We start from the raw sequence: 27949 nt of genomic DNA, 5'->3' as shown, positions 1-27949 counted from the left end.
AATTCAAGCGTCGTCCCTGTCAAAAACAAAAGGCTCATACGGACTTCGTCCTAGCCTTTCTCAGATCTCACGGATGGAAGGTGAACAAAGAAAAAAGTTCTCTGTCCCCGTCAACAAGAGTTCCCTTCTTGGGAACAATAATAGATTCCTTAGAAATGAGGATTTTTCTGACAGAGGTCAGAAAATCAAAACTTCTAAGCTCTTGTCAAGTACTTCATTCTGTTCCTCGTCCTTCCATAGCGCAGTGCATGGAAGTAATAGGATTGATGGTTGCAACAATGGACATAGTTCCTTTTGCACAAATTCATCTAAGACCATTACAACTGTGCATGCTCAGACAGTGGAATGGGGATTATACAGACTTGTCTCCGATGATTCAAGTAGATCTAAAGACCAGAGATTCACTCCGTTGGTGGCTGACCCTGGACAATCTGTCACAGGGAATGAGCTTCCGCAGACCAGAGTGGGTCATTGTCACTACCGACGCCAGTCTAGTGGGCTGGGGAGCGGTCTGGGAATCCCTGAAAGCTCAGGGTCTATGGTCTCGGGAAGAGTCTCTTCTCCCGATAAACATTCTGGAACTGAGAGCGATATTCAATGCTCTCAGAGCTTGGCCTCAACTAGCAAAGGCCAAATTCATAAGGTTTCAATCAGACAACATGACGACTGTTGCATATATCAATCATCAGGGGGGAACAAGGAGTTCCCTGGCGATGAAAGAAGTGACCAAGATAATTCAATGGGCGGAGGATCACTCCTGCCACTTGTCTGCGATACACATCCCAGGAGTCGAAAATTGGGAAGCGGATTTTCTGAGTCATCAGACATTCCATCCGGGGGAGTGGGAACTCCATCCGGAAATCTTTGCCCAAATAACTCAATTATGGGGCATTCCAGACATGGATCTGATGGCGTCTCGTCAGAACTTCAAGGTTCCTTGCTACGGGTCCAGATCCAGGGATCCCAAGGCGACTCTAGTAGATGCACTAGTAGCACCTTGGACCTTCAACCTAGCTTATGTATTCCCACCGTTTCCTCTCATTCCCAGGCTGGTAGCCAGGATCAATCAGGAGAGGGCCTCGGTGATCTTGATAGCTCCTGCGTGGCCACGCAGGACTTGGTATGCAGACCTGGTGAATATGTCATCGGCTCCACCATGGAAGCTACCTTTGAGACAGGACCTTCTTGTTCAGGGTCCATTCGAACATCCGAATCTGGTTTCCCTCCAACTGACGGCTTGGAGATTGAACGCTTTATTTTATCAAAGCGTGGGTTTTCAAATTCTGTAATAGATACTCTGATTCAGGCTAGAAAGCCTGTAACTAGAAAAATTTACCATAAAATATGGAAAAAATATATCTGAAGGTTTGGAGAAAGGATTATCTGCAAGTTCTCTAAAGGGACAGATCTCTGCTTTATCTGTTTTACTTCACAAAAGACTGGCAGCCGTGCCAGATGTTCAAGCATTTGTTCAGGCTCTGATTAGGATCAAGCCTGTTTACAGACCTTTGACTCCTCCCTGGAGTCTAAATCTAGTTCTTTCAGTTCTTCAAGGGGTTCCGTTTGAACCTTTACATTCCATAGATATTAAGTTACTATCTTGGAAAGTTTTGTTTTTAGTTGCAATTTCTTCTGCTAGAAGAGTTTCAGAGTTATCTGCTCTGCAGTGTTCTCCGCCCTATCTGGTGTTCCATGCAGATAAGGTGGTTTTGCGTACTAAGCCTGGTTTTCTTCCGAAAGTTGTTTCTAACAAAAATATTAACCAGGAGATAGTTGTACCTTCTTTGTGTCCGAATCCAGTTTCAAAGAAGGAACGTTTGTTACACAATTTGGACGTAGTCCGTGCTCTAAAATTCTATTTAGAGGCTACTAAAGATTTCAGACAAACATCTTCCTTGTTTGTTGTTTATTCTGGTAAAAGGAGAGGTCAAAAAGCGACTTCTACCTCTCTTTCCTTTTGGCTTAAAAGCATTATCCGATTGGCTTATGAGACTGCCGGACGGCAGCCTCCCGAAAGAATCACAGCTCACTCCACTAGGGCTGTGGCTTCCACATGGGCCTTCAAGAACGAGTCTTCTGTTGACCAGATATGTAAGGCAGCGACTTGGTCTTCACTGCACACTTTTGCCAAATTTGATACTTTTGCTTCTTAGGAGGCTATTTTTGGGAGAAAGGTTTTGCAAGCTGTGGTTCCTTCCGTTTAGGTGACCTGATTTGCTCCCTCCCTTCATCCGTGTCCTAAAGCTTTGGTATTGGTTCCCACAAGTAAGGATGACGCCGTGGACCGGACACACCAATGTTGGAGAAAACAGAATTTATGCTTACCTGATAAATTACTTTCTCCAACGGTGTGTCCGGTCCACGGCCCGCCCTGGTTTTTTAATCAGGTCTGATGAATTATTTTCTCTAACTACAGTCACCACGGTATCATATGGTTTCTCCTATATATATTTCCTCCTGTCCGTCGGTCGAATGACTGGGGTGGGCGGAGCCTAGGAGGGATCATGTGACCAGCTTTGCTGGGACTCTTTGCCATTTCCTGTTGGGGAAGAGAATATCCCACAAGTAAGGATGACGCCGTGGACCGGACACACCGTTGGAGAAAGTAATTTATCAGGTAAGCATAAATTTTTTTTGTTTTGTTTTTTTTAATTTTTAATTATTACATTCAAATGTAAGTTTTATTGGGGGCTGCTGACTACCCATAGTTTGGTTGGGATTGGTGATCAGTACCTTACGAGTATGGTCTTTTCATAATTGTGCTTATGGGATGTGCCTTTTTCCTTTCATTTACTGTATATTAAAAGTACAGTGCTTGCCGTTATCCTCTAAAACCTGCTCCCTTCCAGTCTTCTGCTTCCTGGTGCTATCTCATTATTAAAGATTGGTACATATGCTTAAAGGAACGTGAAACCCAAAATATTTATTTCAGGATTAAGACAGACCATACCATTTTAAACAACTTTCCTTCTATTATCAAATGTGCATCATTCTCTTGGTATCCTTTGTTGAAGGAGCAGCAATGCACTACTGGGGGTAGGTTGAACATATCAGTAAACCAATGAAATGAGGCATATATGTGCAGCCACCAATCAGCATCTACCTCCAGCTCCTTAGCCTACCTAGGTATGCATTTTAACAAATAATATCAAGAGAACTAAACAAAATTAGATAGTAGAAATAAATTGGAAAGTTGTTTAAAATGTTATGCTTTATCCAAACCACAAAGAAACAAATCTGGGTTACATGTCCTTTTAAGTCACTGTGCATTTTGAACCTACCAATCAGTGCTCACAGATGTGCACTAGGTGTCAATGACTTTTGAAGAAAAAGAAAAAAAAAGCCAATGCATTTCTATCCTTTTTTTTTTTTTTTTTAAAAACACACTTTAAACTGAAAAGTGCTTCTCAATTTGTATGCTTGGGCTGCCCATATAAAATACTGGTACATGTTAATTCAATAGCAAAACGGGCAGAAGTGTAAGGAGCGATTTGTATGTCAGTGCAAGGTTTTTAACTTAGATTTTTTAAATGATGTGAATACAAAGCAGGTTTTTTCAAACTGAAGCGGCAGCTGAGAACGGTGTAAGAGGGTCTACAAGTAACGTTTTATAACAGCTGGTAATAGTAGTGTACACTGATGATTATAAGGTAATGAACTAAAACTTTGGTAGAAACTTTTACAAGAGGCATATTAGTAAGTGGAAAATATAAATTAGATCGCATATGCCCGGCATGTAACCCATGGGCTATTAAATACATGCGCATCAAAGCACTAGCTCTACTCTTGCACTGCCCCTTCTCATACAACAAGGAGCATATCCTAAAAACTTGTGCTTAAGAGATAATGGACAAAGAATATTCTTTTTTAGTTTTTTTTCTCTAAGATGTGCAGAACTCATTCACCTTTTTTTTTTTTTTTTACTATTTTAGCAGCCACATTATGACCAAGGTTGTCACTTCGGCCATGTTTTCCTGGACACTTCTGAGTTACATATGCTGCAGGGTGTACAGAGGGCAATATGGACAACGCTATTTATATTTCTCCCTGCACACCCTGCCACTTGTGTAACTCATAAGTGTCCAGAAAAACATGGCCAAGGTGGCAGCCCTAATTATAGAACAGGGTAGGTCATACATTAATTTTCATAATTTGTAAAGAGTAAATGAATACAGATAGTATAAAAGGATATGCAAGCTTTTTAATAAACAAAATAACAGTTTGTGGTGTTGGATGTTTGCATGATAAAGCTCAGAGTGGCAGAAGGGCAACAGAAAAAAAAAAAAAAAAAAGAACCTGACCATTTTTATTTTATTCCCACAGTGTCCTCAGCCAGCTTGGTACATTACCACAATTCCAGCACCCCAGAAAATCACAATCACCTCCTGTCCCCCGCACACAGCACCATTGACAGTTATATCTCCACCCAGATGGCACCTTCCTCACAGTGACACAAATGTCTGTGCAATTTTATCATTGATAGTTCCATAGACTCCAGGTCCATGGATGTTTCCTGCCTAACCTCATATGGTGGGAGAACCCTGTGAGCGTTTAAGTCAAGAACTGGAGGCTCTTGGTTGAGCTTGGACTCTTTGGTGGGAGAGGACAGTTGCACATGGACAGAAAGGTGCCGGACATGGTTGCCACAGGTCACACAAAGCAGCCATGCAAGAAAATGACATTTTTTGTAGCAGAGGACACCACTAAGACTTGCAACGGTTTTGACCGTTTCCATATAAAAAAACATAATGAGATTTATACTATCATTGTTGTCTCACTGCACAGTACCAGGAGAGTCATTCATCTTCCTCAGATCGGTCACATGGCTCCAAATCCACTTTATGCTTCTTCCGCTTTTTCTTTTTCTCACTCAGTCCATTCTTACCAGACTCAGAAGTTAAAACCTCACTTAATCCCTCTTCATCACCCTCCTCTGCCTCCCTCTTCTGTTTCTTTTTCTTCTTCTTACGTTTCTTTTGAATGGCTTGGGTTTCACATTTGTCCTTTTGCTCAGGTATTATTGCACTATGTTTAAGGATGTCAGCAGCTGACACTGCTGCCTCCTGGAATCTCAGCTTTTCCTCCTCGCTGTCTTCACTGTGACAAAGAAAGTGAGGTCAATTAAAGGGACATTCCAACCAAAATTGGAATTGACATGGATGTATTTCAGTTTTGAATAGAAGCATTTTTGTAATATACATGACTTAGCAAAAATACTTCTAATAATCTAATAATAATGTCTCAAAAATGTATTAAAGTATGCACCGTGCACTAGCATTTTAAACACAGCATTTGCTCACGCTGCCTATCTAGATGCCTCTTCAACATAGAATAACAAGAAAACAAAGCAAATTTGATTATAGATAAAAGTAAATTGGAAACTTTAAGTGCTGTATAAACATATATTTATATTCTCAGCATATGGCTTATCCATTAAAGGGACATGAAACCCAAATTTTTTTCTTTCATGATTCAGACAGAGAATACAGTTTTAAAAAAAAAGTTTCCAATTTACTTCTATTATCAAATCTGCTTTGTACTCATTTCATTCTTTGTTGAAGAGATATCTAGATAGGTAGCGTGCACATGTCTGGAGCATGCTAATCTGTAACAACGATGCAAAACTGCTGCCATATAGTACTGCAGACACGTGCACACTCCTGAGCTTACCTTCTTGCTTTTTAACAAAGGATAAAAAAACACAAAGACAATTTTATAATAGAAGTAAATTAAGCACTGTGGAAGCCAATAAACACATATGTTTTCTGTAAGTTTCAATTACAATTTAACAGTATTTCTTTAATGTTTTAACTAAATAAATACAAAATCCAATGAAACAGAGAGCTTATAATAATGTATTGTGATGTCATTACCTGCACGAAGAAGCCACCTTGCGTCTGGTGCAAACAGATGAGGTAACTGTCCCACAGTTCCCAGGAACTGACGTGACGAAGAGGCGAAAACCTGCTAATAAAGCAGGAAAAATAACCACGTTTACTAAGCAGCTGATTATTTCACCTGTGCTCCAGTTCAGATATCCTCAAAACCTGGCCTGTTAGGGAGTCCTGAGGACAGGTTTGAAAACCATTGGTTTAAAGCAACAGTAGGCCTGTGTAGCATGGACACCTTACTTCTATTAAATATCCCATACTTAAGACCACATCAGTGCCTTTTTTACAATAATATAAATAAAAGGTAAAAAAATAAGGTACATGGCTCTTCAATTAAAATGAAAACACTTTACCAAAGACTGCACGCCCAACTTATAGATGTTATTTATTTAGGGTGTGAGGTATAATGAACAGTAGTATTGGCACCCTCCTTATGCAAACCCCCAACTGTACAAATAATACGAACCATCATCCTCATCAGCGCTGTCAGGTTTTGTCAGCAAGGTTTCATGTCCAGGTGTTTCCTTTATGCAGCTGTAAGAAAACAACAGATTCTGTAACATAACAAGGGAGGTTGATCAAACTAGAAAATGTCATATGTGTGGCAACTGAGAATATAAGAACACATCTGCGAACCTATGTAGAACAGAAAACATATCAGGAAAAATTAACAGATTTCTCATTATAATCCACCACTTGTATTCATATGAGGCATTGTTCTTGGTATGTGTCAAAAAACAAAATCTAAAACAATGGTGGTAATATAGAATAACTGACAACATACCCATAATCTGCCAAACGATGGTCATCACATGTAAACAACTACCTACCAACAGTGTCTATAGTAGCTACTACACACCTGGACCTAAAGATTGAATACAAAATGAGAGGGGGTGGGGTGGGGAAATACCTTTACCAATATAAACAAAATTGTATTTTTACTTTCAAACCAGTGTTCTACATAAAAATTATTTTAAATGTATGTGTAGTTATTTTAAAAATAAAAAATGTATATATAGGGGGACACCCGGGCGGCGGCCATCTTACAGGTCGCACTGAGCTTCAGCTCCTCAAGCTATCTTCATTGAAACCTGATTTAGCAGTGTATTTCTAGCAACACCTTGCTCAAAACAGTGGAGAGGCTGGACTGAAGAAGTCCGAATTCAAGATATAGGGTTTTTGAATAGTGACTAGGCTCTATAGCCCTCAGTACCGGACTTTGCACTTTGAGGCCTTCCCCTATCATAGAAGCCTCAGCCTGTCCCCAAAACTAGCTGTGCCCTGAGTGCGCAGTACAAATCCAATCTTAATATGGATTCAGCTACCTTTTTGTTATTGAAGCTCAGCAACCTTCTAGATGCCTATCAAGTTGCTTTTGAAAAAACCCTGCAAACTGGGATCTACCCGTCCACAGCTACTGACCGGGATGAAGCCATGTGGGGAGACCGCGTCTCTATAGATGTGGAGAGAGATGCAGCTTCTGTGCCCCAGCAGCCAATACAAAGCAATCAAGCTGCATTTCTAGTAGATCGGCAAAGTTCTCTGCCTACCCCGAGACAAGAAGATCCAGTCGGTTCTGATAGTGCATGTATCGGCGGCGGAGATACCTTGGGACCCTGGCGGACCATGCCGCATGCCAATGCTACTAAGACAGCTCTGGATCCTACACACACCATGCACTGTGAGAAAGGAGGATGCTTCGTGCTGAGGCCAAGTAAAGGTGGTGAGAAATTCGAGTCTCATAGCAAGGCTAGTTTACCTCCTATACAGCCAGGCGGTCTGGGAACAGGCACCTATTGCAACACCCCCACGCTAGCAAACCGCTCCAGACCACGCCATGCAACTGCAGAGATTTCTGAATACTTGCACGCTCATGGTATACAGAGGCCTTTTTCAGCCTGCGACCTGACTCTTACTTTTCTCAGAGAGGAGGATTATTTAGAGGTACTCTGTCATCGGGGGGACGTCTGGCTGTCACAAATATCTTACCCGCAACGGACCCTGGAGAGCCTGGTCACTCGTGAGCACTTCTGGGGCAATGCGATCCAGGATGGGGCTGCCGGGAATAGCAGGCTTGTCACGGATCGATCTTCAGCAATGCATCTCTGGAGGTGCGCACACCAACATACTAGGTCTGCTAAACAAGGTATAGGCTAATGTCACTGTGCCCTGATTCTTTCTAAGCACTCTCCGGATCGCTTCTTTCTAAGGCACGGTTCCTCCTTTATGATGGCATGTACGCCTGAACTTTGGACTGATTAGTGTCTTAAGAGAGCTATAAATTACCAACCCTGTCAGTGCCTCATTGTACTGTTGTAAGATTATTTACAGGGTGAAATGTTCCCCCCTCTACTTAACTTGTGCTTTAAATTCTTTGAACTTGCCATAACTGTCATTGCCCTATACATAGGAGACGAAGTACTGTTGTTCAAATTTCTAATTTATGCCCCCATCTCCCTCATGAGGATTGTAAGCCTGTTATGCTCCCTTACATGCAGTCCCACTTTTAATATTTGCTCCTGGGGTTGGCAGATGTTACAGTTTGTCAAACACCTCTCACTTTGCTATTATGGACAATAAGCCTAATATAAACTGTATATAACTAATGGTCCAAGAGTGAACTCCAGGGCAACTACCATATACGCTATAAAACTTTTCAGGGGGTCCATGAGCAACTAGTAAGGTAGCTATCCATATGTTAATGTTTTTCTATAACACAAAATCGAGGTCTCTGAGATATGCCGTAATGGCTGTAATTTTAATGCCTGGATGGTTTATGTGTTCTAAAGTTTGTCATTATATGCATCATTTATGTGCATTACACTATTTTCTAAGAGGCCAGGTAGTGCCTTTTCCCTTACATCCCCCGCCCCAATCCTACCTGGTTCCCAGCGACCCAAAAGTGGTCGTTTTCTTTCATTAGGGGGTTATCATTTATTACCAAGCTTCTAAATACAAAAAAAAAAAAAAAAAAAAAAAAAAAAAATGAGGTCTTTTTAGGTACATCTCATTTCCGTTATATGACATCAAATACTAATGTTAGTTGTAGTACAATTGTTATGTCATGCCTTCCTTTTACAGTTTGGAATTCTGTTTATGTGTATCTGCATGGTGCATTTTCATGTAATTTTTATTCTTCAATAAAAATCTATTTTAAATAAAAAATGTATATATATTTTAAGATTATTGTTTTATATAGTTAACAGAGATGGGTTCATTAAAAAAATTATATATACGCACATATATATGTGTGTGTGTGTGAGTGTGTATGTATGTGTGTGTGAGTGTGAGTGTGTGTGAGTGTGTGTATGTATGTATGTGTGTGTGTGTGTGTGTGTGTGTGTGTGTGAGTGAGTGAGTGTGTGTGTGTATGTGTATGAGTGTGTGTGTGTGTGTATGTGAAGAAGTAGACATCCGCTCTGATCTTTTTGTAACCTGACTGATTCTAGTGAATGATCCCCACACTAAGATCTGGATTTAAATACACACACACATCTTGGCTTATGTCTGAGGAAGAAAGTATGATCTGGAAGAACTTTCATCGGCACAATATTTCTGGGCAAGTTCTTCCAGATCATACATGTGCGTCTCTATAATATATATATATATATATATATATATATATATATATATATATATATATATATATATATTACATATACACACACACATATACATATACATACACACACCTCGGCTTATGTCTGAGGAAGTAAGTATGATCTGGAAGAAATTACCCAGAAATATTGTGTTGAAGCAAACAAATCAAACGGTAAGAACTTTGTAAAAGTATGCATGGAAGAAAGACAAATTCAAAATCCAAAGTGTACGAATTTCTATGTCTCAGGTCATATCCCTTAACAATACTCACCAATGAGATTCCACCTCCTAATGAAGGACAAAATAGAAATATACTACAAAAAAGATGCTTACTGTGGCATTATGAATGAATTCTGTATTTTCCTAACAAATTATTCCATTGCTGTTTCTTATATGACAAAGCAGGGGGAAAAAATGTCATGTGTCTGCCATACTGCTATGTAAGAAGGTAACGCATCTGCATTCAATTTGAATACAAATGCCCATGCGTTTAGAACTGCCTGTATATGATGAACACTAAACTTATAAGTAGTTCCTTTTTGCTTATATGCATTGATGATGCGCTGTTCTATCCAGTTCAAAATGGTAGTCTTGGCTGGAGAAGGACCCCCCATATAGACATGTGACAACATACAATCTATGAAAAGGCTCGTCATTCTTCATCTTGTTATCTGGACAGTAGGGAAGTAAGATTATATAAATTGAAGTGTAAAAGTCTGAAAAAACCTTGCATATTAGTAATATTGTGCACAACACTATCCAGTGTTCTCCACAGAAACTGTTGTCAGCCAGGTGGCTTTATAAAGTATCCGGGGTGGGGCAGTTTAATAATTTGTAATATTATTACATTTTCTGCTAACCAAATTAATTGCATAATTTGACATGAATTAATTTAATGATAATTTGGGCAATAAACATTAAAAAATATATTATTAGCCAATGTTAGCTAATATGGAATACTAAATACAGCTCTTCTATTGATAGTGCTAGTAGTTCTGAAACCCTTCTCAAAAAAGTAATAGCAACAAAATATAAATTTGAAAAAAAAAATCAAGAGAGACAACGCATCAAGGCTTGAAAGGTGATTCTAATAAAGAGATAAAGGAACCAGGCCTGGTCGTTGTATTGCTAATTGAGGCATGGGTAAAAAGTGGAAGAATTGCATAAACTTTGCTTGATCTTTAAGCAAGCAAAAGGGGTATCCGGAACATGGCCAGACTACAGGTCAGTGCAAGAAAGTTCTAAAAATAAAACCTGCTTCCCAGTTGGACCTGGAGTGCTGGAGTGCCGTAGGGACGGCAGATCAGGTGGTGGAGATCCAAAGAAGAACACACGGAGGAGCAGGCACTACTCGGTTGAGAGAAAAATTTAAAACATCAGTTTATTGCATCAAGTTAAAAAATGGGGTATCCCTAGACAGAGTACAAACACACAAGGCAAGTCTTACGTGGTTCGCGCCCCCTGGTGGCACTTAATCATAGACTAATTAGGTACAGCAGAGGAAATCCATTTATACCCAAGGCACAAATTGATTAACCCCTGCCAACCTAGAGAAATTATAAAAAAAACATACAATGTGAATATTAAAAAGCAAATAAGCTACAAAATTATAACAGTGATGTAGAGGCACAAAACAATTCATTATGAATACAAAGAATATATACATATATATATGCGAGTTATAACTTCCTTAAACTCGCTAAAACTTTATGACAACATTCTAGATGGAGTACAAACTTAATACTAGATTAATTGACCAATTAGGTGTGTGTTTTCACTTCTAGATGAAGATACTCAGTATGCAATACTCAGAAGGATAGGACAGATGACTCAGTATGTTTGTACTAAACAGGCAGGAAAACTTTGGTATTTCAGCATTAAAAGGGACATGAAACCCCAAAATGCTCATTCATAATTTTGATAGAACATACAATTTTAAACAACTTTCCAATGCACTTCTATTAACAAATGTGCTTCAATATCTTGCTATCCTTTGCTGAAAGAACAGCATTGCACTACTGGCAGCTAGCTGAACAGATCTAGTTATCCAATCACAAGAGACAAATGTGTGCAGGCACCAATCAGCAAATAGTTCCCACTAGTGTAGGATATGTGCTTTTTTTTTCTCAACAAGGGATACCAAGAGAACGAAGTACAATTGAAAATATAAGTGAATTTAAAAAGTGTCTAAAAATGAAATGCTCTATGTGAATCATGCAAGATTAATTTTGACTTTCCTATCCCTTTAAGGACCCATTCATATAAATAATGAAAAAACAGACTGTGCATATAGGAAATATATTTTTGTGAAACATGCTTAATTATGCATTACAGATGACAGATCTCAGTTATCTATAAAATAGCAGATATAAAATTCCCTATTCATTCCCAGGGGCATTCTTGTTTTCAATTTAAGGATCCAGAATAATTCTTTCTTGTCTAGTATTTTGCCTTTGTTCCCTCCCCTCATAGGTACTCTGGCTAGATCTATGACTTGGGCAGATATGTCAGCTTTATCAGTAACGTGTATGCCATTATAATGGCTTGCTACTGCTGATTCTTTTACATAGTTTTTGACATCTCTAATGTGTTCCCCCACTCTTTTTCTAAACTCCCTGGAGGGGAGCTGAGAGCTTGCTAGTGAGTGCAGGGCTTTCTCTGTGTGTTGTATTAATTTGTTTTGTAATTTTCCCTATGGTTCTTGCACCCAGACCTGTCTGGGGTTAACTGGCTGTGACTCTGGGGACAGCACAGCTTCTTATGAGTGCCAGTGAGCACCCAGGGCTGAGCATGTTGCAGGGTCATGGGATGTGTACCTGGTCCAGTCTAGGAGTGCAGTCCCCTTCCGTGTGTTGTATATGACTGGGGTGATTACATAAGCCAGTGAACCCTTCACTTGTTCCCAGTTTGTTTGGATTAAGAGCTTGCATTGTGTGGCTGTTTTAGGGTCCCAGGTTTTTGGAAAGGACCTTGACGTGGTACCTGGGCTAGTCCCATTTAGCCAGATGCTGTAACTAACCTTTCCATTTTTACTTTTAATCTTAGCTGAGAGCTTGCTAGTGAGTGCAGCGCTTTCTCTGTGTGGTATATATATACATATATATATATATATATATATATATATATATACACACATACATATATATATACACATACATACACATATATATATATATATATATATATATATATATATATATATATATATATATATATATATATATATATATATATATAATTAACTGAAAATGGTGTAAATGCACTCTCACCAACACTTGCAACTTGTCAGGGTGCTATGAAGGTAATTTGTAGGAATGTAGAAGAGAAGCACTCACTGAACGTTCTCCAACAGTGACAAAAACGATTTAATGAAGTTTTAGTGACGTTTCGGGACAGCAACAGTCCATTCCTCTGACCAATTAATGTGTGAAAACAGCCTTTAAATAGGCTCCAGAAAACACTCCCCTCAAGATTGACCAATCACGGCCAAATAATAAACACACCCCTCATTGTGACCAATCAACATCAGTGATAGATACATGTACATTTGTGTAGTGAACAAATCGATGACAAAAACTACATAGAATTTAATTAAAATACAATAAAATTAAACTCTGAATAGTCACTTCAATGGGGCAATCCCGCTCCAGTCAGGTGCATAGCAGGCAGGTACTCAATAAACAAACAAACTAACAGAGTTGGTTATCGTCATTCCACCAATCAACTTCCTTCTTTCATTCACAACTAATGCGTCATCCAAACGTAACTGTGGCTAACGCCCCCTATCACTAGGGACGCCCAGTGCGATCGCAAAACAAATGAAAGAGTTTGAATATCAAGTGAACTCATGGCAATATCATCTTGACGTTCAGCGTGACATCAACACCCGCTTCGTGATCATATACCTAATACAAGAATGCTTACACTTGGATCCAATGGTCTGCCCCATTGAAGTGACTATTCAGGGTTTAATTTTATTTTATTTTAATTAAATTCTATGTAGTTTTTGTCATCGATTTGTTCACTACACAAATGTACATGTATCTATCACTGATGTTGATTGGTCACAATGAGGGGTGTGTTTATTATTTGGCCGTGATTGGTCAATCTTGAGGGGAGTGTTTTCTGGAGCCTATTTAAAGGCTGTTTTCACACATTGTTAATTGGTCAGAGGAAGGGACTGTTGCTGTCCCGAAACGTCACTAAAACGTCATTAAATCATTTTTGTCACTGTTGGAGAAAGTTCAGTGAGTGCTTCTTTTCTACATTGCTATATATATATATATATATATATATATATATATATATATATATATATATATATATATATATATATATATATATATATATATATATATATACACACACACATACACATATATATATACACATACATATACACACACACATATACAGTATCTCACAAAAGTGAGTACACCCCTCACATTTTTGTAAATATTTTATTATATCTTTTCATGTGACAACACTGAAGAAATGACACTTTGCTACAATGTAAAGTATTGAGTGTACAGCCTGTATAACAGTGTAAATTTGCTGTCCCCTCAAAATAACTCAACATACAGCCATTAATGTCTAAACCGTTGGCAACAAAAGTGAGTACACCCCTAAATGGAAATGTCCAAATTGTGCCTAAAGTTTCAATATTTTGTGTGGCCACCATTATTTTCCAGCACTGCCTTAACCCTCTTGAGCATTTAGTTCACAGAGCTAGAGACCTTGCGCTCCCCCACCTTCCGTTTGAGGATGCCCCACAGATGCTCAATAGGGTTTAGGTCTGGAGACATGCTTGGCCAGTCCATCACCTTTACCCTCAGCTTCTTTAGCAAGGCAGTGGTCGTCTTGGAGGTGTGTTTAGGATTGTTATATTGGAATACTGCCCTGCAACCCAGTCTCCGAAGGGAGGGAATCATTCTCTGCTTCAGTATGTCACAGTACATGTTGGCATTCATGGTTCCCTCAATGAACTGTAGCTCCCCAGTGCCGGCAGCCCTCATGCAGGCCCAGACCATGACACTCACACCACCATGCTTGACTGTAGGCAAGACACACTTGTCTTTGTACTCCTCACCTGGTTGCCGCCACACACGCTTGACACCATCTAAACCAAATAAGTGGTTTCATCGGACCACAGGACATGGTTCCAGTAATCCATGTCTTTAGTCTGCTTGTCTTCAGCAAACTGTTTGCGCGCTTTCTTGTGCATCATCTTTAGAAGAAGCTTCCTTCTGGGACGACAGCCATGCAGACCAATTTGATGCAGTGTGCGGCGTATAGTCTGAGCACTGACATGCTGACCCACCACCCCTTCAACCTGGCAGCACTCATACGTCTATTTCCCAAAGACAACCTCTGGATATGACGCTGAGCATGTGCACTCAACTTCTTTGGTCGACCATAGCGAGGCCTGTTCTGAGTGAGGCCTGTCCTGTGAAATCGCTGTATGGTCTTTCCCACCATGCTGCAGCTCAGTTTCAGGGTCTTGGCAATCTTCTTATAGCCTAGGCCATCTTTTGTAGAGCAACAATTCTTTTTTTTCGGATCCTCAGAGAGTTCTTTGCCATGAGGTGCCACGCTGAACTTCCAATGACCAGTATGAGAGAGTGTGAGAGCGATAACACCAAATGTAACACACCTGCCCCCCATTCACACCTGAGACCTTGTAACACTAACGAGTCAGATGACACCGGGGAGGGAAAATGGGTAATTCGGCCCAACGGTTTAGACATTAATGGCTGTGTGTTATTATTGTTATTTTGAGGGGACAGCAAATTTACACTGTTACACAGGCTGTACGCTCACTACTTTACATTGTAGCAAAGTGTAAGTGTCATTTCTTCAGTGTTGTCGCAGTAAAATATATAATAAAATATTTACAAAAATGTGAGATACACTTTTGTGAGATACAATATATATATATATATATATATATATATATATATATATATATATATATATTTATTCTTTGTATTCATAATGAATTATTTTGTGCCACCACATCACTGTTATTATAGTTTTATAGCTCATTTGCTTTTTAATATTCTCATTGTATGTTTTTTATAATTTCTCTGGGTTGGCAGGGGTTAATCAATTTGTGCCTTGGGTATAAATGGGTTTCCTCTGTTATACCTAATTAGTCTATGATTAAGCACCACCAGGGTGCCCGAAACGCGTAAGACTTGCCTTGTGTGTTTGTACTCTGTCTGGGGATACTCCATTTTTTAACTTGATGCAATAAACTGTTTTCAATTTTTCTCTCAACCGAGTAGTGCCTGCTCCTCTGTGTGTTGTTCTTTGCTTGATCCTGCATAGAAGCAGGGGTACCAGCAGTACTAAAAGGAAAACATATAATGGCATCTATCACTATTGAATGAGGGTGCAGAATTATATAACATTATTTGCTAGGTTTACTGTCCCTTTTTTTTACCAGAAGAATTTGATGGAATCTGTGTCTCCACCTGGTTCTGTACTCTGCTGAGACTCAAACCACCTCTCTTACTAAAGAAAGATTTTACTTAGGGGTCATACTTTTCCATTTTTGCACAAAATACTGCTGTAATATTTACATTTATTGCCCAATTGACAACATAGACGGTCAATCCAATGCCACTCAAAAACATTATATGGCAACAATCTGTATAAATATTGAATCATGCCCTGTATCTTTTGAATCAGAGCATAAATCATACATTTTTTGGTATTAAAAATTGTCAGAAAACCAGTTGACAACATTATGCCTTTGGCCAGCTCGAAAATAGAAGTCTATGTTTTAACAGTGTTCATAAATATTCAGTATAGTGGCTGGACAATAAACAAAGAAAAAAGTATTCAGGTACGTGAATAGAGACCCTGTTAATCTGCATACTATTCACTGCTCTCTGGTGTTTTTTTTTCCTCTCCTGTAACTCTCTTCTGGTACGTGAATAGAGTCCCTGTCATTTTGCAAACTATTCACTGCACTCTGGTGTGTTTTTTTCCTCTCCTGTAACTCTCTTCTGGTATGCGTATAGGCACATAGAGCAGATGATTTTAGGTTGTTAACTTAGTCCTACATTTGTTGTACTGTTATCCAATGTCTTATTTCTAATGTTTAGTTAATTGCCATGTGATGTTCAATCCTTATCAATACTTGCTATTATTCTAAAATTTATAGCTGTCTTATTCCATAGTTTTAACCTCCCCCAAATTATATTGTCTGTTCACTTAACATCTCAACCTGACCAGAACAGAATCTAACTTTCCAATTGGCCTTTCCAATTGTCTTTGATTAGCAATCAACTAAATTTAGCGGACTCAGCTGACTGCCCTGCCTGCATATATTTCACACTAGTTTGGGATGTGCATTGCTATAACAACATATGTTCACATTTTTAAAGTGAACATTTTATAAGTGAGGCATTAGCAATAGAATTATACAAGAATTTAACAAGGATGGGGCAAGGCAGGTACTTTTGTAATATTATGTTTTATATACCTTACTGTTTTCTTATGCAATTGCTACTGTAATACTGTGTCTTATGTGTTTAAAGGGACAGTCTACACCAGAATTTTTATAGTTTTAAAAGATAGATAATCCCTGTATTACCTATTCCCCAGTTTTGCATAACCAACACAGTTATAATAATATACTTTTAACCTCTGATTATATTGTATCTAAGCCTCTGCAAACTGCCCCTTTTTTCAGTTCTTTTGACAGACTTGCAGTCTAGCCAATCAGTGCCTGCTCCCAGATAACTTCTCGTGCATGTGCACAGTGTTATCTATATGAAATACGTGTACTAACACCCTCTAGTGGTGAAGAACTGTTAAAATGCAATCTGAAAAGAGAACAAAGCAAAATTGGTGATAAAAGTAAATTGGAAAATTGTTTAAAATGACATGCTCTATCTGAATCATGAAAGTTTATTTTGGCCTAGACTGTCCCTTTAACTGGTTCCCTCTTTTGTAAAAATGCCTAATATCTTCTTATTCCTTTTTGCTGCCTTTTGTCTCTATAACAAATTACATTATTCAATTACTTCTTCTCCCTCTCCACCTGCACTGTTCATTAGCCCATCTCTCTTAAACTCACCTTACTTTTGTACTCACAAACTTTACCTATTCCTAAACACTCTCTCTCCCCCCTGCACCTTGTCTCAAAAGCACTCTCATTACTGCAAATCTGTATCTCATCTCAAGTCACTCTCCCTCTTGCTTTTACTAACTGCTGGTGACATCTCCCCTAATCCTGGACTCCAGATGATGGAATATGAGAATTCCCATTTTCTGTAGCTCAGCAATAAAAGGAAACAGTATCTTGAGGAGTTCTCAGAACTTTGGGAAGTAGAAATTCTAATCCGCGAGGACATGTCCCTTTACCTGGTGTGTCTCTACTACAAACAAACATATGGCTAAATGTAGCCACCAATCAGCAAGCGCTACCCAGGTGCTGAACCAAAAATAGGCCAGCTCCAAAGTTTACCTCAAAATTTCCTAAGTATTCACACCCCACTGTAAAGAGACTTTAGTCCCAGGACCTGCAAGGTAGCGTACATCTGGAATGTGCAGGCACAGTCATATTAATTTCCTATTTAGTTTAAGGAAATGTACTGTGAAATCTCATGGGATTTAAGTGAAATTTCATGAGATCACAGCAAAGCAATGCATGACCTCAGCACTGCTGATGCTGATTGGCTATTGTGTGTTTTGTTTCTCCCCCCAACTTGCAGCTTTACAGCAACTGAAGTATAACTATTCACAGAGCACTTACTCTGGTGAACTGAAGAAATTGTGAGGCAAACTATTTTCCCTTTCTCCTGTTAAGTGTAGTCAGTCCACGGGTCATCATTACTTATGGGATATTAACTCCTCCCCAACAGGAAGTGAAAGAGGATCACCCAAGCAGAGCTGCTATATAGCTCCTCCCCTCTACGTCACACCCAGTCATTCTCTTGCACCCAACTAATAGATAGGATGTGTGAGAGGACTGTGGTGATTAAACTTAGTTTTTTATATCTTCAATCAAAAGTTTGTTATTTTAAACGACACCGGAGTGTGTTGTTTCCTTCTAAGGCAGAATTTGAAGAAGAATCTACCTGAGTTTCTGTATATGATCTTAGCGGACGTAACTAAGATCCGTTTGCTGTTCTCGGCCATTCTGAGGAGTAAGGTAACTTCAGATCAGGGGACAGCGGGCAGGTTCACCTGCAAAGAGGTATGTTGCAGTATATTATTTTCTAAGGAATGGAATTGACTTTGAAAATACTGCTAATACCGATATAATGTAAGTACAGCCTTAAATGCAGTAGTAGCAACTGGTATCAGGCTGACATGTATATATGTTTACACTTAAGTATTTCTGGGGAATGGCACTTCACTGGGAAAATACTGTATGCATATAACTTTTAGCCTAACTTGCAGTGTGAGCGACTAGCAGCAGGCTTTTTAATGATATTTCATATATTAGATTTTAAACGTTTACTGGCATGTTAAATCGTTTAGTTATCTGAGGTACTTGGTGAAAATTGTTTTGGGCTTTATTTTCCACATGGCTGTCGTTGTTTTAAATTAAAACAGTTTACTGAGCTTCCCTCACTGTTGTAGTGTGAGTGGGAGGGGCCTATTTTGGCGCTTTTACTACGCATCAGAAATTCAGTCACAGTCTGTCTTTTTCTCCCTGCATGATCCAGGACGTCTCCACAGAGCTCAGGGGTCTTCAAAACTAGTTTTGAGGGAGGTAATCACTCACAGCAGACCTGTGAGACTGTGCTTGACTGTGATAAAAACGCTTATATTGTCAATTGTTATACGTTTTTTTTCTGATATTAAGGGTTAATCATCCATTGCTAATGTGTGCAATCCTTTTCTAAATTTGGTTTATATAACTAATCCGGTTCATTTTTATTCAACTGTGTCAGTTTTTTGTGTGCTTCTTAAAGGCACAGTAACGTTTTTACATATTGCTTGTAAATTTAGTTGAAAAGTATTTCCAAGCTTGCTAGTCTAATTGCTAGTTTGTTTAAACATGTCTGACACAGAGGAAACTCTTTGTGCAATATGTTCAAAAGCCAAGGTGGAGCCCAATAGAAATTTATGTACTAATTGCATTGATGCTACTTTAAATAAAAGTCAATCTGTACATGTTAAGCAACATTCACCAGACAACGAGGGGGAAGTTATGCCCAGGGCCGCCACTAGAAATTTTGGGGCCCCTGACTCACCCATTGATCAGGCCCCCCCCCCCTCCTTTGACATGTGCAATTTTTGACCAAGTGACTAAAATGTATATGCACTTTATTCTTAAGTGTCTATTTAAACTTGGAAATGTTGTAAAGGTAGTAACATACACTGAAACACTCACACACACACTCACACATAAGGATTCACATATAGACACTCTAGCAAACACGCAAAGAAACTCAGACACAGACACCCAAACAGACACTCAGCACTTGTTTACATTGACCTGACAAGTAATGAGGTAAACTACAGTTTTGTAAAAAAAAAGGAGATTTAGAAAACAAAATATGGATTTCTGATTATCTTTTTGTAAAGGAAGATGCCAACTAAATGATGACACCAGCATGCAGTGGCTGAAAGGAAGGGCCCTGAACTGCCTAAACAATAATTTAAAGGTTAAATGGTAGATTGGTGACTTCCGGAAAGGTCTCATTAGTCTCAAAGTCTGTAGAAAGATGTGAATAATCAGTAGTAAGGTCAAAATGTACTAAAAAGGAACAGATAATGGACACACACACAAACTCAAACTTGCACATACACCCAAGGAAACACCAACAGAGACAGCCTCAGAAAACACACAAAGACATACACACACACAGAGACACCCACAGAAAACACACAAAGACATACACACACAGAGAGACAACCACATAAAACACAGAAAGACATACATAAACACACCCTCACTGAGACATCCACAGAAAACACACAAAGACATACACACACCCTCACAGAGACACCCACAGAAAATACACACCCTCACAGAGACATCCACAGAAAACACAGACATACATACACACACACACACACCCTCACAGAGACATCCACAGAAAACACAGACATACACACCCACCCTCACAGAGGCATCCAGACAAAATACACAAAGACAAACACACGCCCACCCTCACAGAGACACCCATAGAAAAAGCTCAAAGACATATGCACACACCCTCACAGACATCCACAGAAAATGCACAAAGACATACACACCCACCCTCACAGAGATACCAACAGAAACAAAATACATACACACTCATAGAGACACAAACCAAAGCACAAAGACATAAACACAGACACCCACAGAAACACTCACAGGAGGAAACATTTATGCACCTTGCATCCCCTAAATCAACAGTGTGTGACATGCATGATAAAAAAAAATGCAGAAATTAAGAGATCACTTTTTAAAGAATCTTATTTGTAAATGTGCAAACAAAAATAATTCTGTGAATTCAAAATTGTACATTAAGAGCATCACTTCAAATATAGTGTACAAATGTTCCCATCTGTCAGCTGTACTTGTGGATTTTGAAAATGCTGTACTCTTGGTGGAACCATAAGCTGTGGTACTCATACCATTAGATCTGGTTAAATGCAGGATTTAAGCTTGTTGGTATGCATTTCAAAATTAAGTCAGCTGTAGTGTAAACTGAACAGTTTTAAGTTAACCTGTCTCATTTCCAACACTGAGCAATCTTAGTCTGAGAGTATAACATGCCTCCTTGTATCTGGAAAGTCCTTGCATAAAGGGGCAGTAAACTGGAATGTAATATATATATCATTTGTGTATTGAGGAGGAAACATTTCTGCATGGTTTTAAATATAGAATTTCTACAGCATTGTCAAATAATCATAAATACACTGCTGCTAAAAAAAATGTGTTTTTATGGACACCTGGCCCCACCATACAACTACTACCACACTGAAGTTACAATCTTAAATTGCACAAAGAAATAAAAAACATTTGCTAAGTAATTCCTACCTCCTCTGCAAATGAAAGTGATCAGCCGTCTGACTCAGGCACACACTGTACAAACAAAGTGCCAAGTCTGTCTCACGCTGTGCATAGTGGTTTAGTGCACACTCAGAAATCCTCTCAAATGCTAATACTTTACTCCTTGTAATAACGTTTCCCATGCTCAACTAGCACTCTGCTGTAGTACCCACTGGTGGCTGCCAAAATTTCAAAAAAAAAAAAATTTTTTTTTTTTTTTTAGTTCTTGCCTCATGGGCCCCCCCTAGCCCATTGGGCCCCTGACAGGAGTCACCCCTGTCACCCCCTGATGGCGGCCCTGGTTATGCCGACTAACTTGCCTCACGTGTCAGTACCTGCATCTCACGCTCAGGAGGTGCGTGATATTGTAACGCCAAGTACATCAGGGCGGCCATTACAAATCACTTTACAAGACATGGCTAATGTTATGACTGAAGTTTTGTCTAAATTGCCAGAACTTAGAGGTAAACGAGATCACTCTGGGATGAGAACAGAGTATACTGATAATGCTAGGGCCATGTCTGATACTGCGTCACAATATGCAGAGCATGAGGACGGAGAGCTTCATTCTGCGGGTGACGGATCTGATCCAATTAAATTGGATTCAGACATTTCAAATTTTAAGTTTAAGCTGGAAAACCTCCGTGTATTGCTAGGGGAGGTGTTAGCGGCTCTGAATGATTGTAACACAGTTGCAATCCCAGAGAAAATGTGTAGGTTGGATAAATATTTTGCGGTACCGACGAGTACTGACGTTTTTCCTATACCTAAGAGACTTACTGAAATTATTACTAAGGAGTGGGACAGACCCGGTGTGCCTTTCTCACCCCCTCCTATATTCAGAAAAATGTTTCCAATAGACGCCACCACACGGGACTTATGGCAAATGGTCCCTAAGGTGGAGGGAGCAGTTTCTACTTTAGCTAAGCGTACCACTATCCCGGTGGAGGATAGCTGTGCCTTTTCAGATCCAATTGATAAAAAGTTAGAGGGTTACCTTAAGAAAATGTTTGTTCAACAAGGTTTTATATTACAACCCCTTGCATGCATTGCGCCTGTCACGGCTGCGGCAGCATTTTGGTTTGAAAGAAATTATCGCTGATATTACGGGAGGTAAAGGCCATGTCCTGCCTCAAGACAGAGCCAAACCCAGGGCTAGACAATCTAATTTTCGTGCCTTTCGTCATTTCAAGGCAGGAGCAGCTTCAACTTCCTCTGCTCCAAAACAGGAAGGAGCTGTTGCTCGCTACAGACAAGGCTGGAAACCTAACCAGGCCTGGAACAAGGGCAAGCAGGCCAGAAAGCCTGCTGCTGCCCCTAAGACAGCATGAAGTGAGGGCCCCCGATCCGGTAACGGATCTGGTGGGGGGCAGACTCTCTCTCTTCGCCCAGGCTTGGGCAAGAGATGTCCAGGATCCCTGGGCGTTGGAGATCATATCTCAGGGATATCTTCTGGACTTCAAAGCTTCTCCTCCACAAGGGAGATTTCACCTTTCAAGGTTGTCAACAAACCAGATAAAGAAAGAGGCGTTTCTACGCTGTGTACAAGACCTTTTACTAATGGGAGTGATCCACCCAGTTCCGCGGTTGGAACACGGACAGGGGTTTTACTCAAATCTGTTTGTGGTTCCCAAAAAAGAGGGAACCTTCAGACCAATATTGGATTTAAAGATCCTAAACAAATTCCTAAGAGTTCCATCATTCAAGATGGAAACTATTCGGACAATCTTACCCATGATCCAAAGAGGTCAGTACATGACCACAGTGGATTTAAAGGATGCTTACCTTCACATACCGATTCACAGAGAACATTACCGGTATCTAAGGTTTGCCTTCCTAGACAAGCATTACCAGTTTGTAGCTCTTCCCTTCGGGTTGGCTACGGCTCCAAGAATCTTTACAAAAGTTCTGGGCTCTCTTCTGGCGGTACTAAGACCACGAGGAATTTCGGTAGCCCCGTACCTAGACGACATTCTGATACAAGCGTCAAGCTTTCAAACTGCCAAGTCTCATACAGAGTTAGTACTGGCATTTCTAAGATCACATGGGTGGAAAGTAAACGAGGAGAAGAGTTCTCTCTTACCACTCACAAGAGTTCCCTTCTTGGGGACTCTTATAGATTCTGTAGAAATGAAAATTTACCTGACAGAGGACAGGTTAACAAAGCTTCTAAATGCTTGCCGTGCCCTTCATTCCATTCAACACCCGTCAGTGGCTCAATGCATGGAGGTAATCGGCTTAATGGTAGCGGCAATGGACATAGTTCCTTTTGCACGCCTGCACCTCAGACCGCTGCAATTGTGCATGCTAAGTCAGTGGAATGGGGATTACTCAGATTTGTCCCCCTACGCTGAATCTGGATCAAGAGACCAGAGATTCTCTTCTATGGTGGCTTTCTCGGCCACATCTGTCCAGGGGGATGCCCTTCAGCAGGCCAGACTGGACAATTGTAACTACAGACGCCAGCCTTCTAGGTTGGGGCGCTGTCTGGAATTCCCTGAAGGCTCAGGGATCATGGACTCAAGAGGAGAGTCTCCTTCCAATAAACATTCTGGAATTGAGAGCAGTTCTCAATGCCCTTCTGGCTTGGCCTCAGTTAGCAACTCTGAGGTTCATCAGGTTTCAGTCGGACAACATCACGACTGTGGCTTACATCAACCATCAGGGAGGGACAAGGAGTTCCCTAGCGATGATGGAAGTATCAAAGATAATTCGCTGGGCAGAGTCTCACTCTTGCCACCTGTCAGCGATCCACATCCCAGGCGTGGAGAACTGGGAGGCGGATTTCCTAAGTCGCCAGACTTTTCATCCGGGGGAGTGGGAACTTCATCCGGAGGTCTTTGCCCAAATACTTTGACGTTGGGGCAAACCAGATATGGATCTCATGGCGTCTCGCCGGAACGCCAAGCTTCCTTGTTACGGGTCCAGGTCCAGGGACCCGGGAGCGGTCCTGATAGATGCCTTGACAGCACCTTGGACCTTCAGGATGGCTTATGTGTTTCCACCCTTCCCGATGCTTCCTCGTTTGATTGCCAGGATCAAACAGGAGAAAGCATCGGTGATTCTAATAGCGCCTGCGTGGCCTCGCAGGACCTGGTATGCAGATCTAGTGGACATGTCATCCTGTCCACCTTGGTCTCTGCCTCTGAGACAGGACCTTCTAATTCAGGGTCCTTTCAAACATCAAAATCTAATTTCTCTGAAGCTGACTGCATGGAAATTGAACGCTTAATTTTATCAAAGCGTGGATTTTCGGAGCCAGTAATTGATACCTTAATACAGGCTAGGAAACCTGTTACCAGGAAAATTTACCATAAGATATGGCGTAAATACTTACACTGGTGCGAATCCAAGGGTTACTCATGGAGTAAGGTTAGGATTCCTAGGATATTGTCTTTTCTACAAGAAGGTTTAGAAAAGGGTTTATCTGCTAGTTCGTTAAAGGGACAGATCTCAGCTCTGTCCATCCTTTTACACAAGCGTCTGTCAGAAGTTCCAGACGTTCAGGCTTTTTGTCAGGCTTTGGCCAGGATTAAGCCTGTGTTTAAATCTGTTGCTCCGCCGTGGAGCTTAAACTTAGTTCTTAACGTTTTACAGGGTGTTCCGTTTGAACCCCTTCACTCCATTGATATCAAGCTGTTATCTTGGAAAGTTCTGTTTTTAATGGCTATTTCCTCGGCTCGTAGAGTCTCTGAATTATCAGCCTTACATTGTGATTCTCCGTATCTGATTTTTCATTCTGATAAGGTAGTTCTGCGTACTAAACCTGGGTTCTTACCTAAGGTAGTCACTAACAAGAATATCAATCAAGAGATTGTTGTTCCATCATTGTGTCCTAACCCTTCTTCAAAGAAGGAACGACTTCTGCACAATCTAGATGTAGTCCGTGCCCTGAAATTTTATTTACAGGCAACTAAAGATTTTCGACAAACTTCTTCCCTGTTTGTCGTTTATTCTGGACAGAGGAGAGGTCAAAAAGCATCTGCTACCTCTCTATCCTTTTGGCTTCGTAGCATAATACGCTTAGCCTATGAGACTGCCGGACAGCAACCTCCTGAAAGGATTACAGCTCATTCTACTAGAGCTGTGGCTTCCACTTGGGCCTTTAAGAACGAGGCCTCTGTTGAACAGATTTGCAAGGCTGCAACTTGGTCTTCTCTTCATACTTTTTCCAAATTTTACAAATTTGACACTTTTGCTTCTTCGGAGGCTGTTTTTGGGAGAAAGGTTCTTCAGGCAGTGGTTCCTTCCGTATAGAGATCCTGCCTGTCCCTCCCGTCATCCGTGTACTTAGCTTTGGTATTGGTATCCCATAAGTAATGATGACCCATGGACTGACTACACTTAACAGGAGAAAACATAATTTATGCTTACCTGATAAATTCCTTTCTCCTGTAGTGTAGTCAGTCCACGGCCCGCCCTGTTTTTTAAGGCAGGTCTAAATTTTTTAATTATACTCCAGTCACCACTGCACCCTATAGTTTCTCCTTTCTCGTTTGGTTCTCGGTCGAATGACTGGGTGTGACGTAGAGGGGAGGAGCTATATAGCAGCTCTGCTTGGGTGATCCTCTTGCACTTCCTGTTGGGGAGGAGTTAATGATGACCCGTGGACTGACTACACTACAGGAGAAAGGAATTTATCAGGTAAGCATAAATTATGTTTTTTACAGTTATGCTGTATCACTTTCAAGTTATTTAGCATTAAAATGATGTCCCTTTAAGCCATGGCTGTGACACTAAATAAAAAAAAATGTTAAAAGGGATACTAAATATTTAAAGGGACAGTCAAGTAAAAAAAAAAAACTTTCATGATTTAAATAGGGCATGTAATTTTAAACAACTTTCCAATTTACTTTTATTAACAATTTTGCTTTATTCTCTTGGTATACTTAGTTGAAAGCTAAACCTAGGAGGTTCATATGCTAATTTCTTAGACCTTGAAGGCCACCTCTAATCTGAAAGCATTTTGACAGTTTTAACCACTAGAGGGCATTAGTTCATGTGTTTCATATAGATAACTTTGAGCTCAGGCACATGAAGCTCCTAGGAGCAAGCACTGATTGGCTAAAAATGCAAGTCTGTCAAAAGAACTGAAATAAGGGGTCAGTTTGCAGAGCCATAGATATAAGGTAATCACAGAGGTAAAAAATATATTATTATAACTGTGTTGGTTATGCAAAATTGGGGAATGGGTAATAAAGGGATTATCTACCTTTTTAAACAACAAAAATTCTGGTGTTTACTGTCCCTTTAATGATTCAAATAAAGCATGCAATGTTAGGCAACTTTCTAATTTACTCCTAGTATTATTTTTTTTTCTTCATTCTCCTGCAATCTTTATTTGAAAAGCAGGAATGTAAAGCTTAAGAGCCGGCCCATTTTTGGTTCAGCTCCTGGGTAGCACTTGCTGATTGGTGGGTAAATGTAAATGTATACAGGGTGCTGAACCTAAAATGGGCTAGCTCCTAAGCTTTACATTCCTGCATTTTAAAATAAAGACGGCAGGAAAACGAAGAAAATTTGATAATAGGAGAAAATTAGAAAGTTCCTTAAAATGGCATGCTCTATCTAAATCATGAAAGAAAATGGGTTAAGTATCCCTTTAGCTCCCAATGTCATAATATCTACCAATGTATCACAATATAGCAATGTGAGAGACGGTTCTACTTACTCCACGAGGTCACAGTGCTATATACCTACCAATACTGAAAACTGGTCTACAAGAATGTGAGAGCAAGAACAAAGAATTAGGATTTCTAGGGTACTTTTGGGAGATGCACTCAGAGCCTGTCGTCTGACCCTACCACCTAGGTATGAAGGTAACAGTAGGTATGTACACCTGGAGGGAACTGGATTCTAGCCAACAAAGCAGAATTCTCAGAACCTGCTGGTGACAAATAAAGAACATTACACTCAGGAAATGCACCATAGTACTCAAAGGGAATTACCTGTCCAACATGGCAGCAAGTTTCTTAGCAACATGTGAGCGGAATTCTGGAGTTGTCTGTAATTCATTCCCATCATGTTCATGGCAATCAGGCCTAACCCTGCAGTAGAAAATTATTTATAAAGTAGAAATATAATATCAGTGCTTTGTTTTACCCACACACTATAAACATACCGGGAACTTGAGACAGCTGGGGATATTTCAGCTTGCTTATTTAGGGCTGTTACACCTGCAATAAACACACAATATTAAACTAGTGAGCAATCACCTAACAGACAAAAGTAATAAAGGAAAGAAACACATTTTTGAAGGTTATGCCTCAAATTGAAAAAACTACTGAGCAGCAACCTCTAATGATGTATTTATATTTACAAAGGATAAGATCACAGGGAATGCTTAGCATCAGGGTGGATTTCAGAAAAACTGATTTAAATCAATTTAAATCATGGTTTTCATTTTTAGAAAAATAACTTTTCAGATTATTTTTCGGGTTATTTCAGA

The 27949-nt window shown here is 39.9% G+C and overlaps 2 protein-coding genes across 4 annotated transcripts in view; one reads left to right on the top strand and one right to left on the bottom strand.

Moving 5' to 3' along the window:
- Positions 1-4451, top strand: part of HNF1A (HNF1 homeobox A) — a 177994-nt gene extending 173543 nt beyond the window's left edge. For both annotated transcript variants that reach the window (XM_053702034.1, XM_053702033.1), the window contains exon 9: positions 4324-4451. In XM_053702034.1, coding sequence (XP_053558009.1) covers positions 4324-4451 — 128 coding nt within the window. The remainder of the gene's footprint in view (positions 1-4323) is intronic.
- Positions 4182-27949, bottom strand: part of C2H12orf43 (chromosome 2 C12orf43 homolog) — a 30231-nt gene continuing 6463 nt past the window's right edge. Inside the window, exons 2-6 of one of the 2 annotated variants that reach the window (XM_053702036.1) lie at positions 27623-27677; positions 27450-27548; positions 6358-6425; positions 5874-5967; positions 4182-5097 (exon numbers count right to left, since the gene is read on the bottom strand). In XM_053702036.1, the coding sequence (XP_053558011.1) occupies positions 4797-5097; positions 5874-5967; positions 6358-6425; positions 27450-27548; positions 27623-27677 (617 nt within the window). In that variant the 3' untranslated portion in view covers positions 4182-4796. The remainder of the gene's footprint in view (positions 5098-5873; positions 5968-6357; positions 6426-27449; positions 27549-27622; positions 27678-27949) is intronic. The other variant, XM_053702037.1, reaches the window with a different exon arrangement.

This window comes from Bombina bombina, chromosome 2, assembly GCF_027579735.1.
Source record: "Bombina bombina isolate aBomBom1 chromosome 2, aBomBom1.pri, whole genome shotgun sequence".
NCBI lineage: Eukaryota > Metazoa > Chordata > Amphibia > Anura > Bombinatoridae > Bombina > Bombina bombina.
Note: the sequence above shows the minus strand (reverse complement) of the source record. Positions and strands in the feature narration are given on the sequence as shown.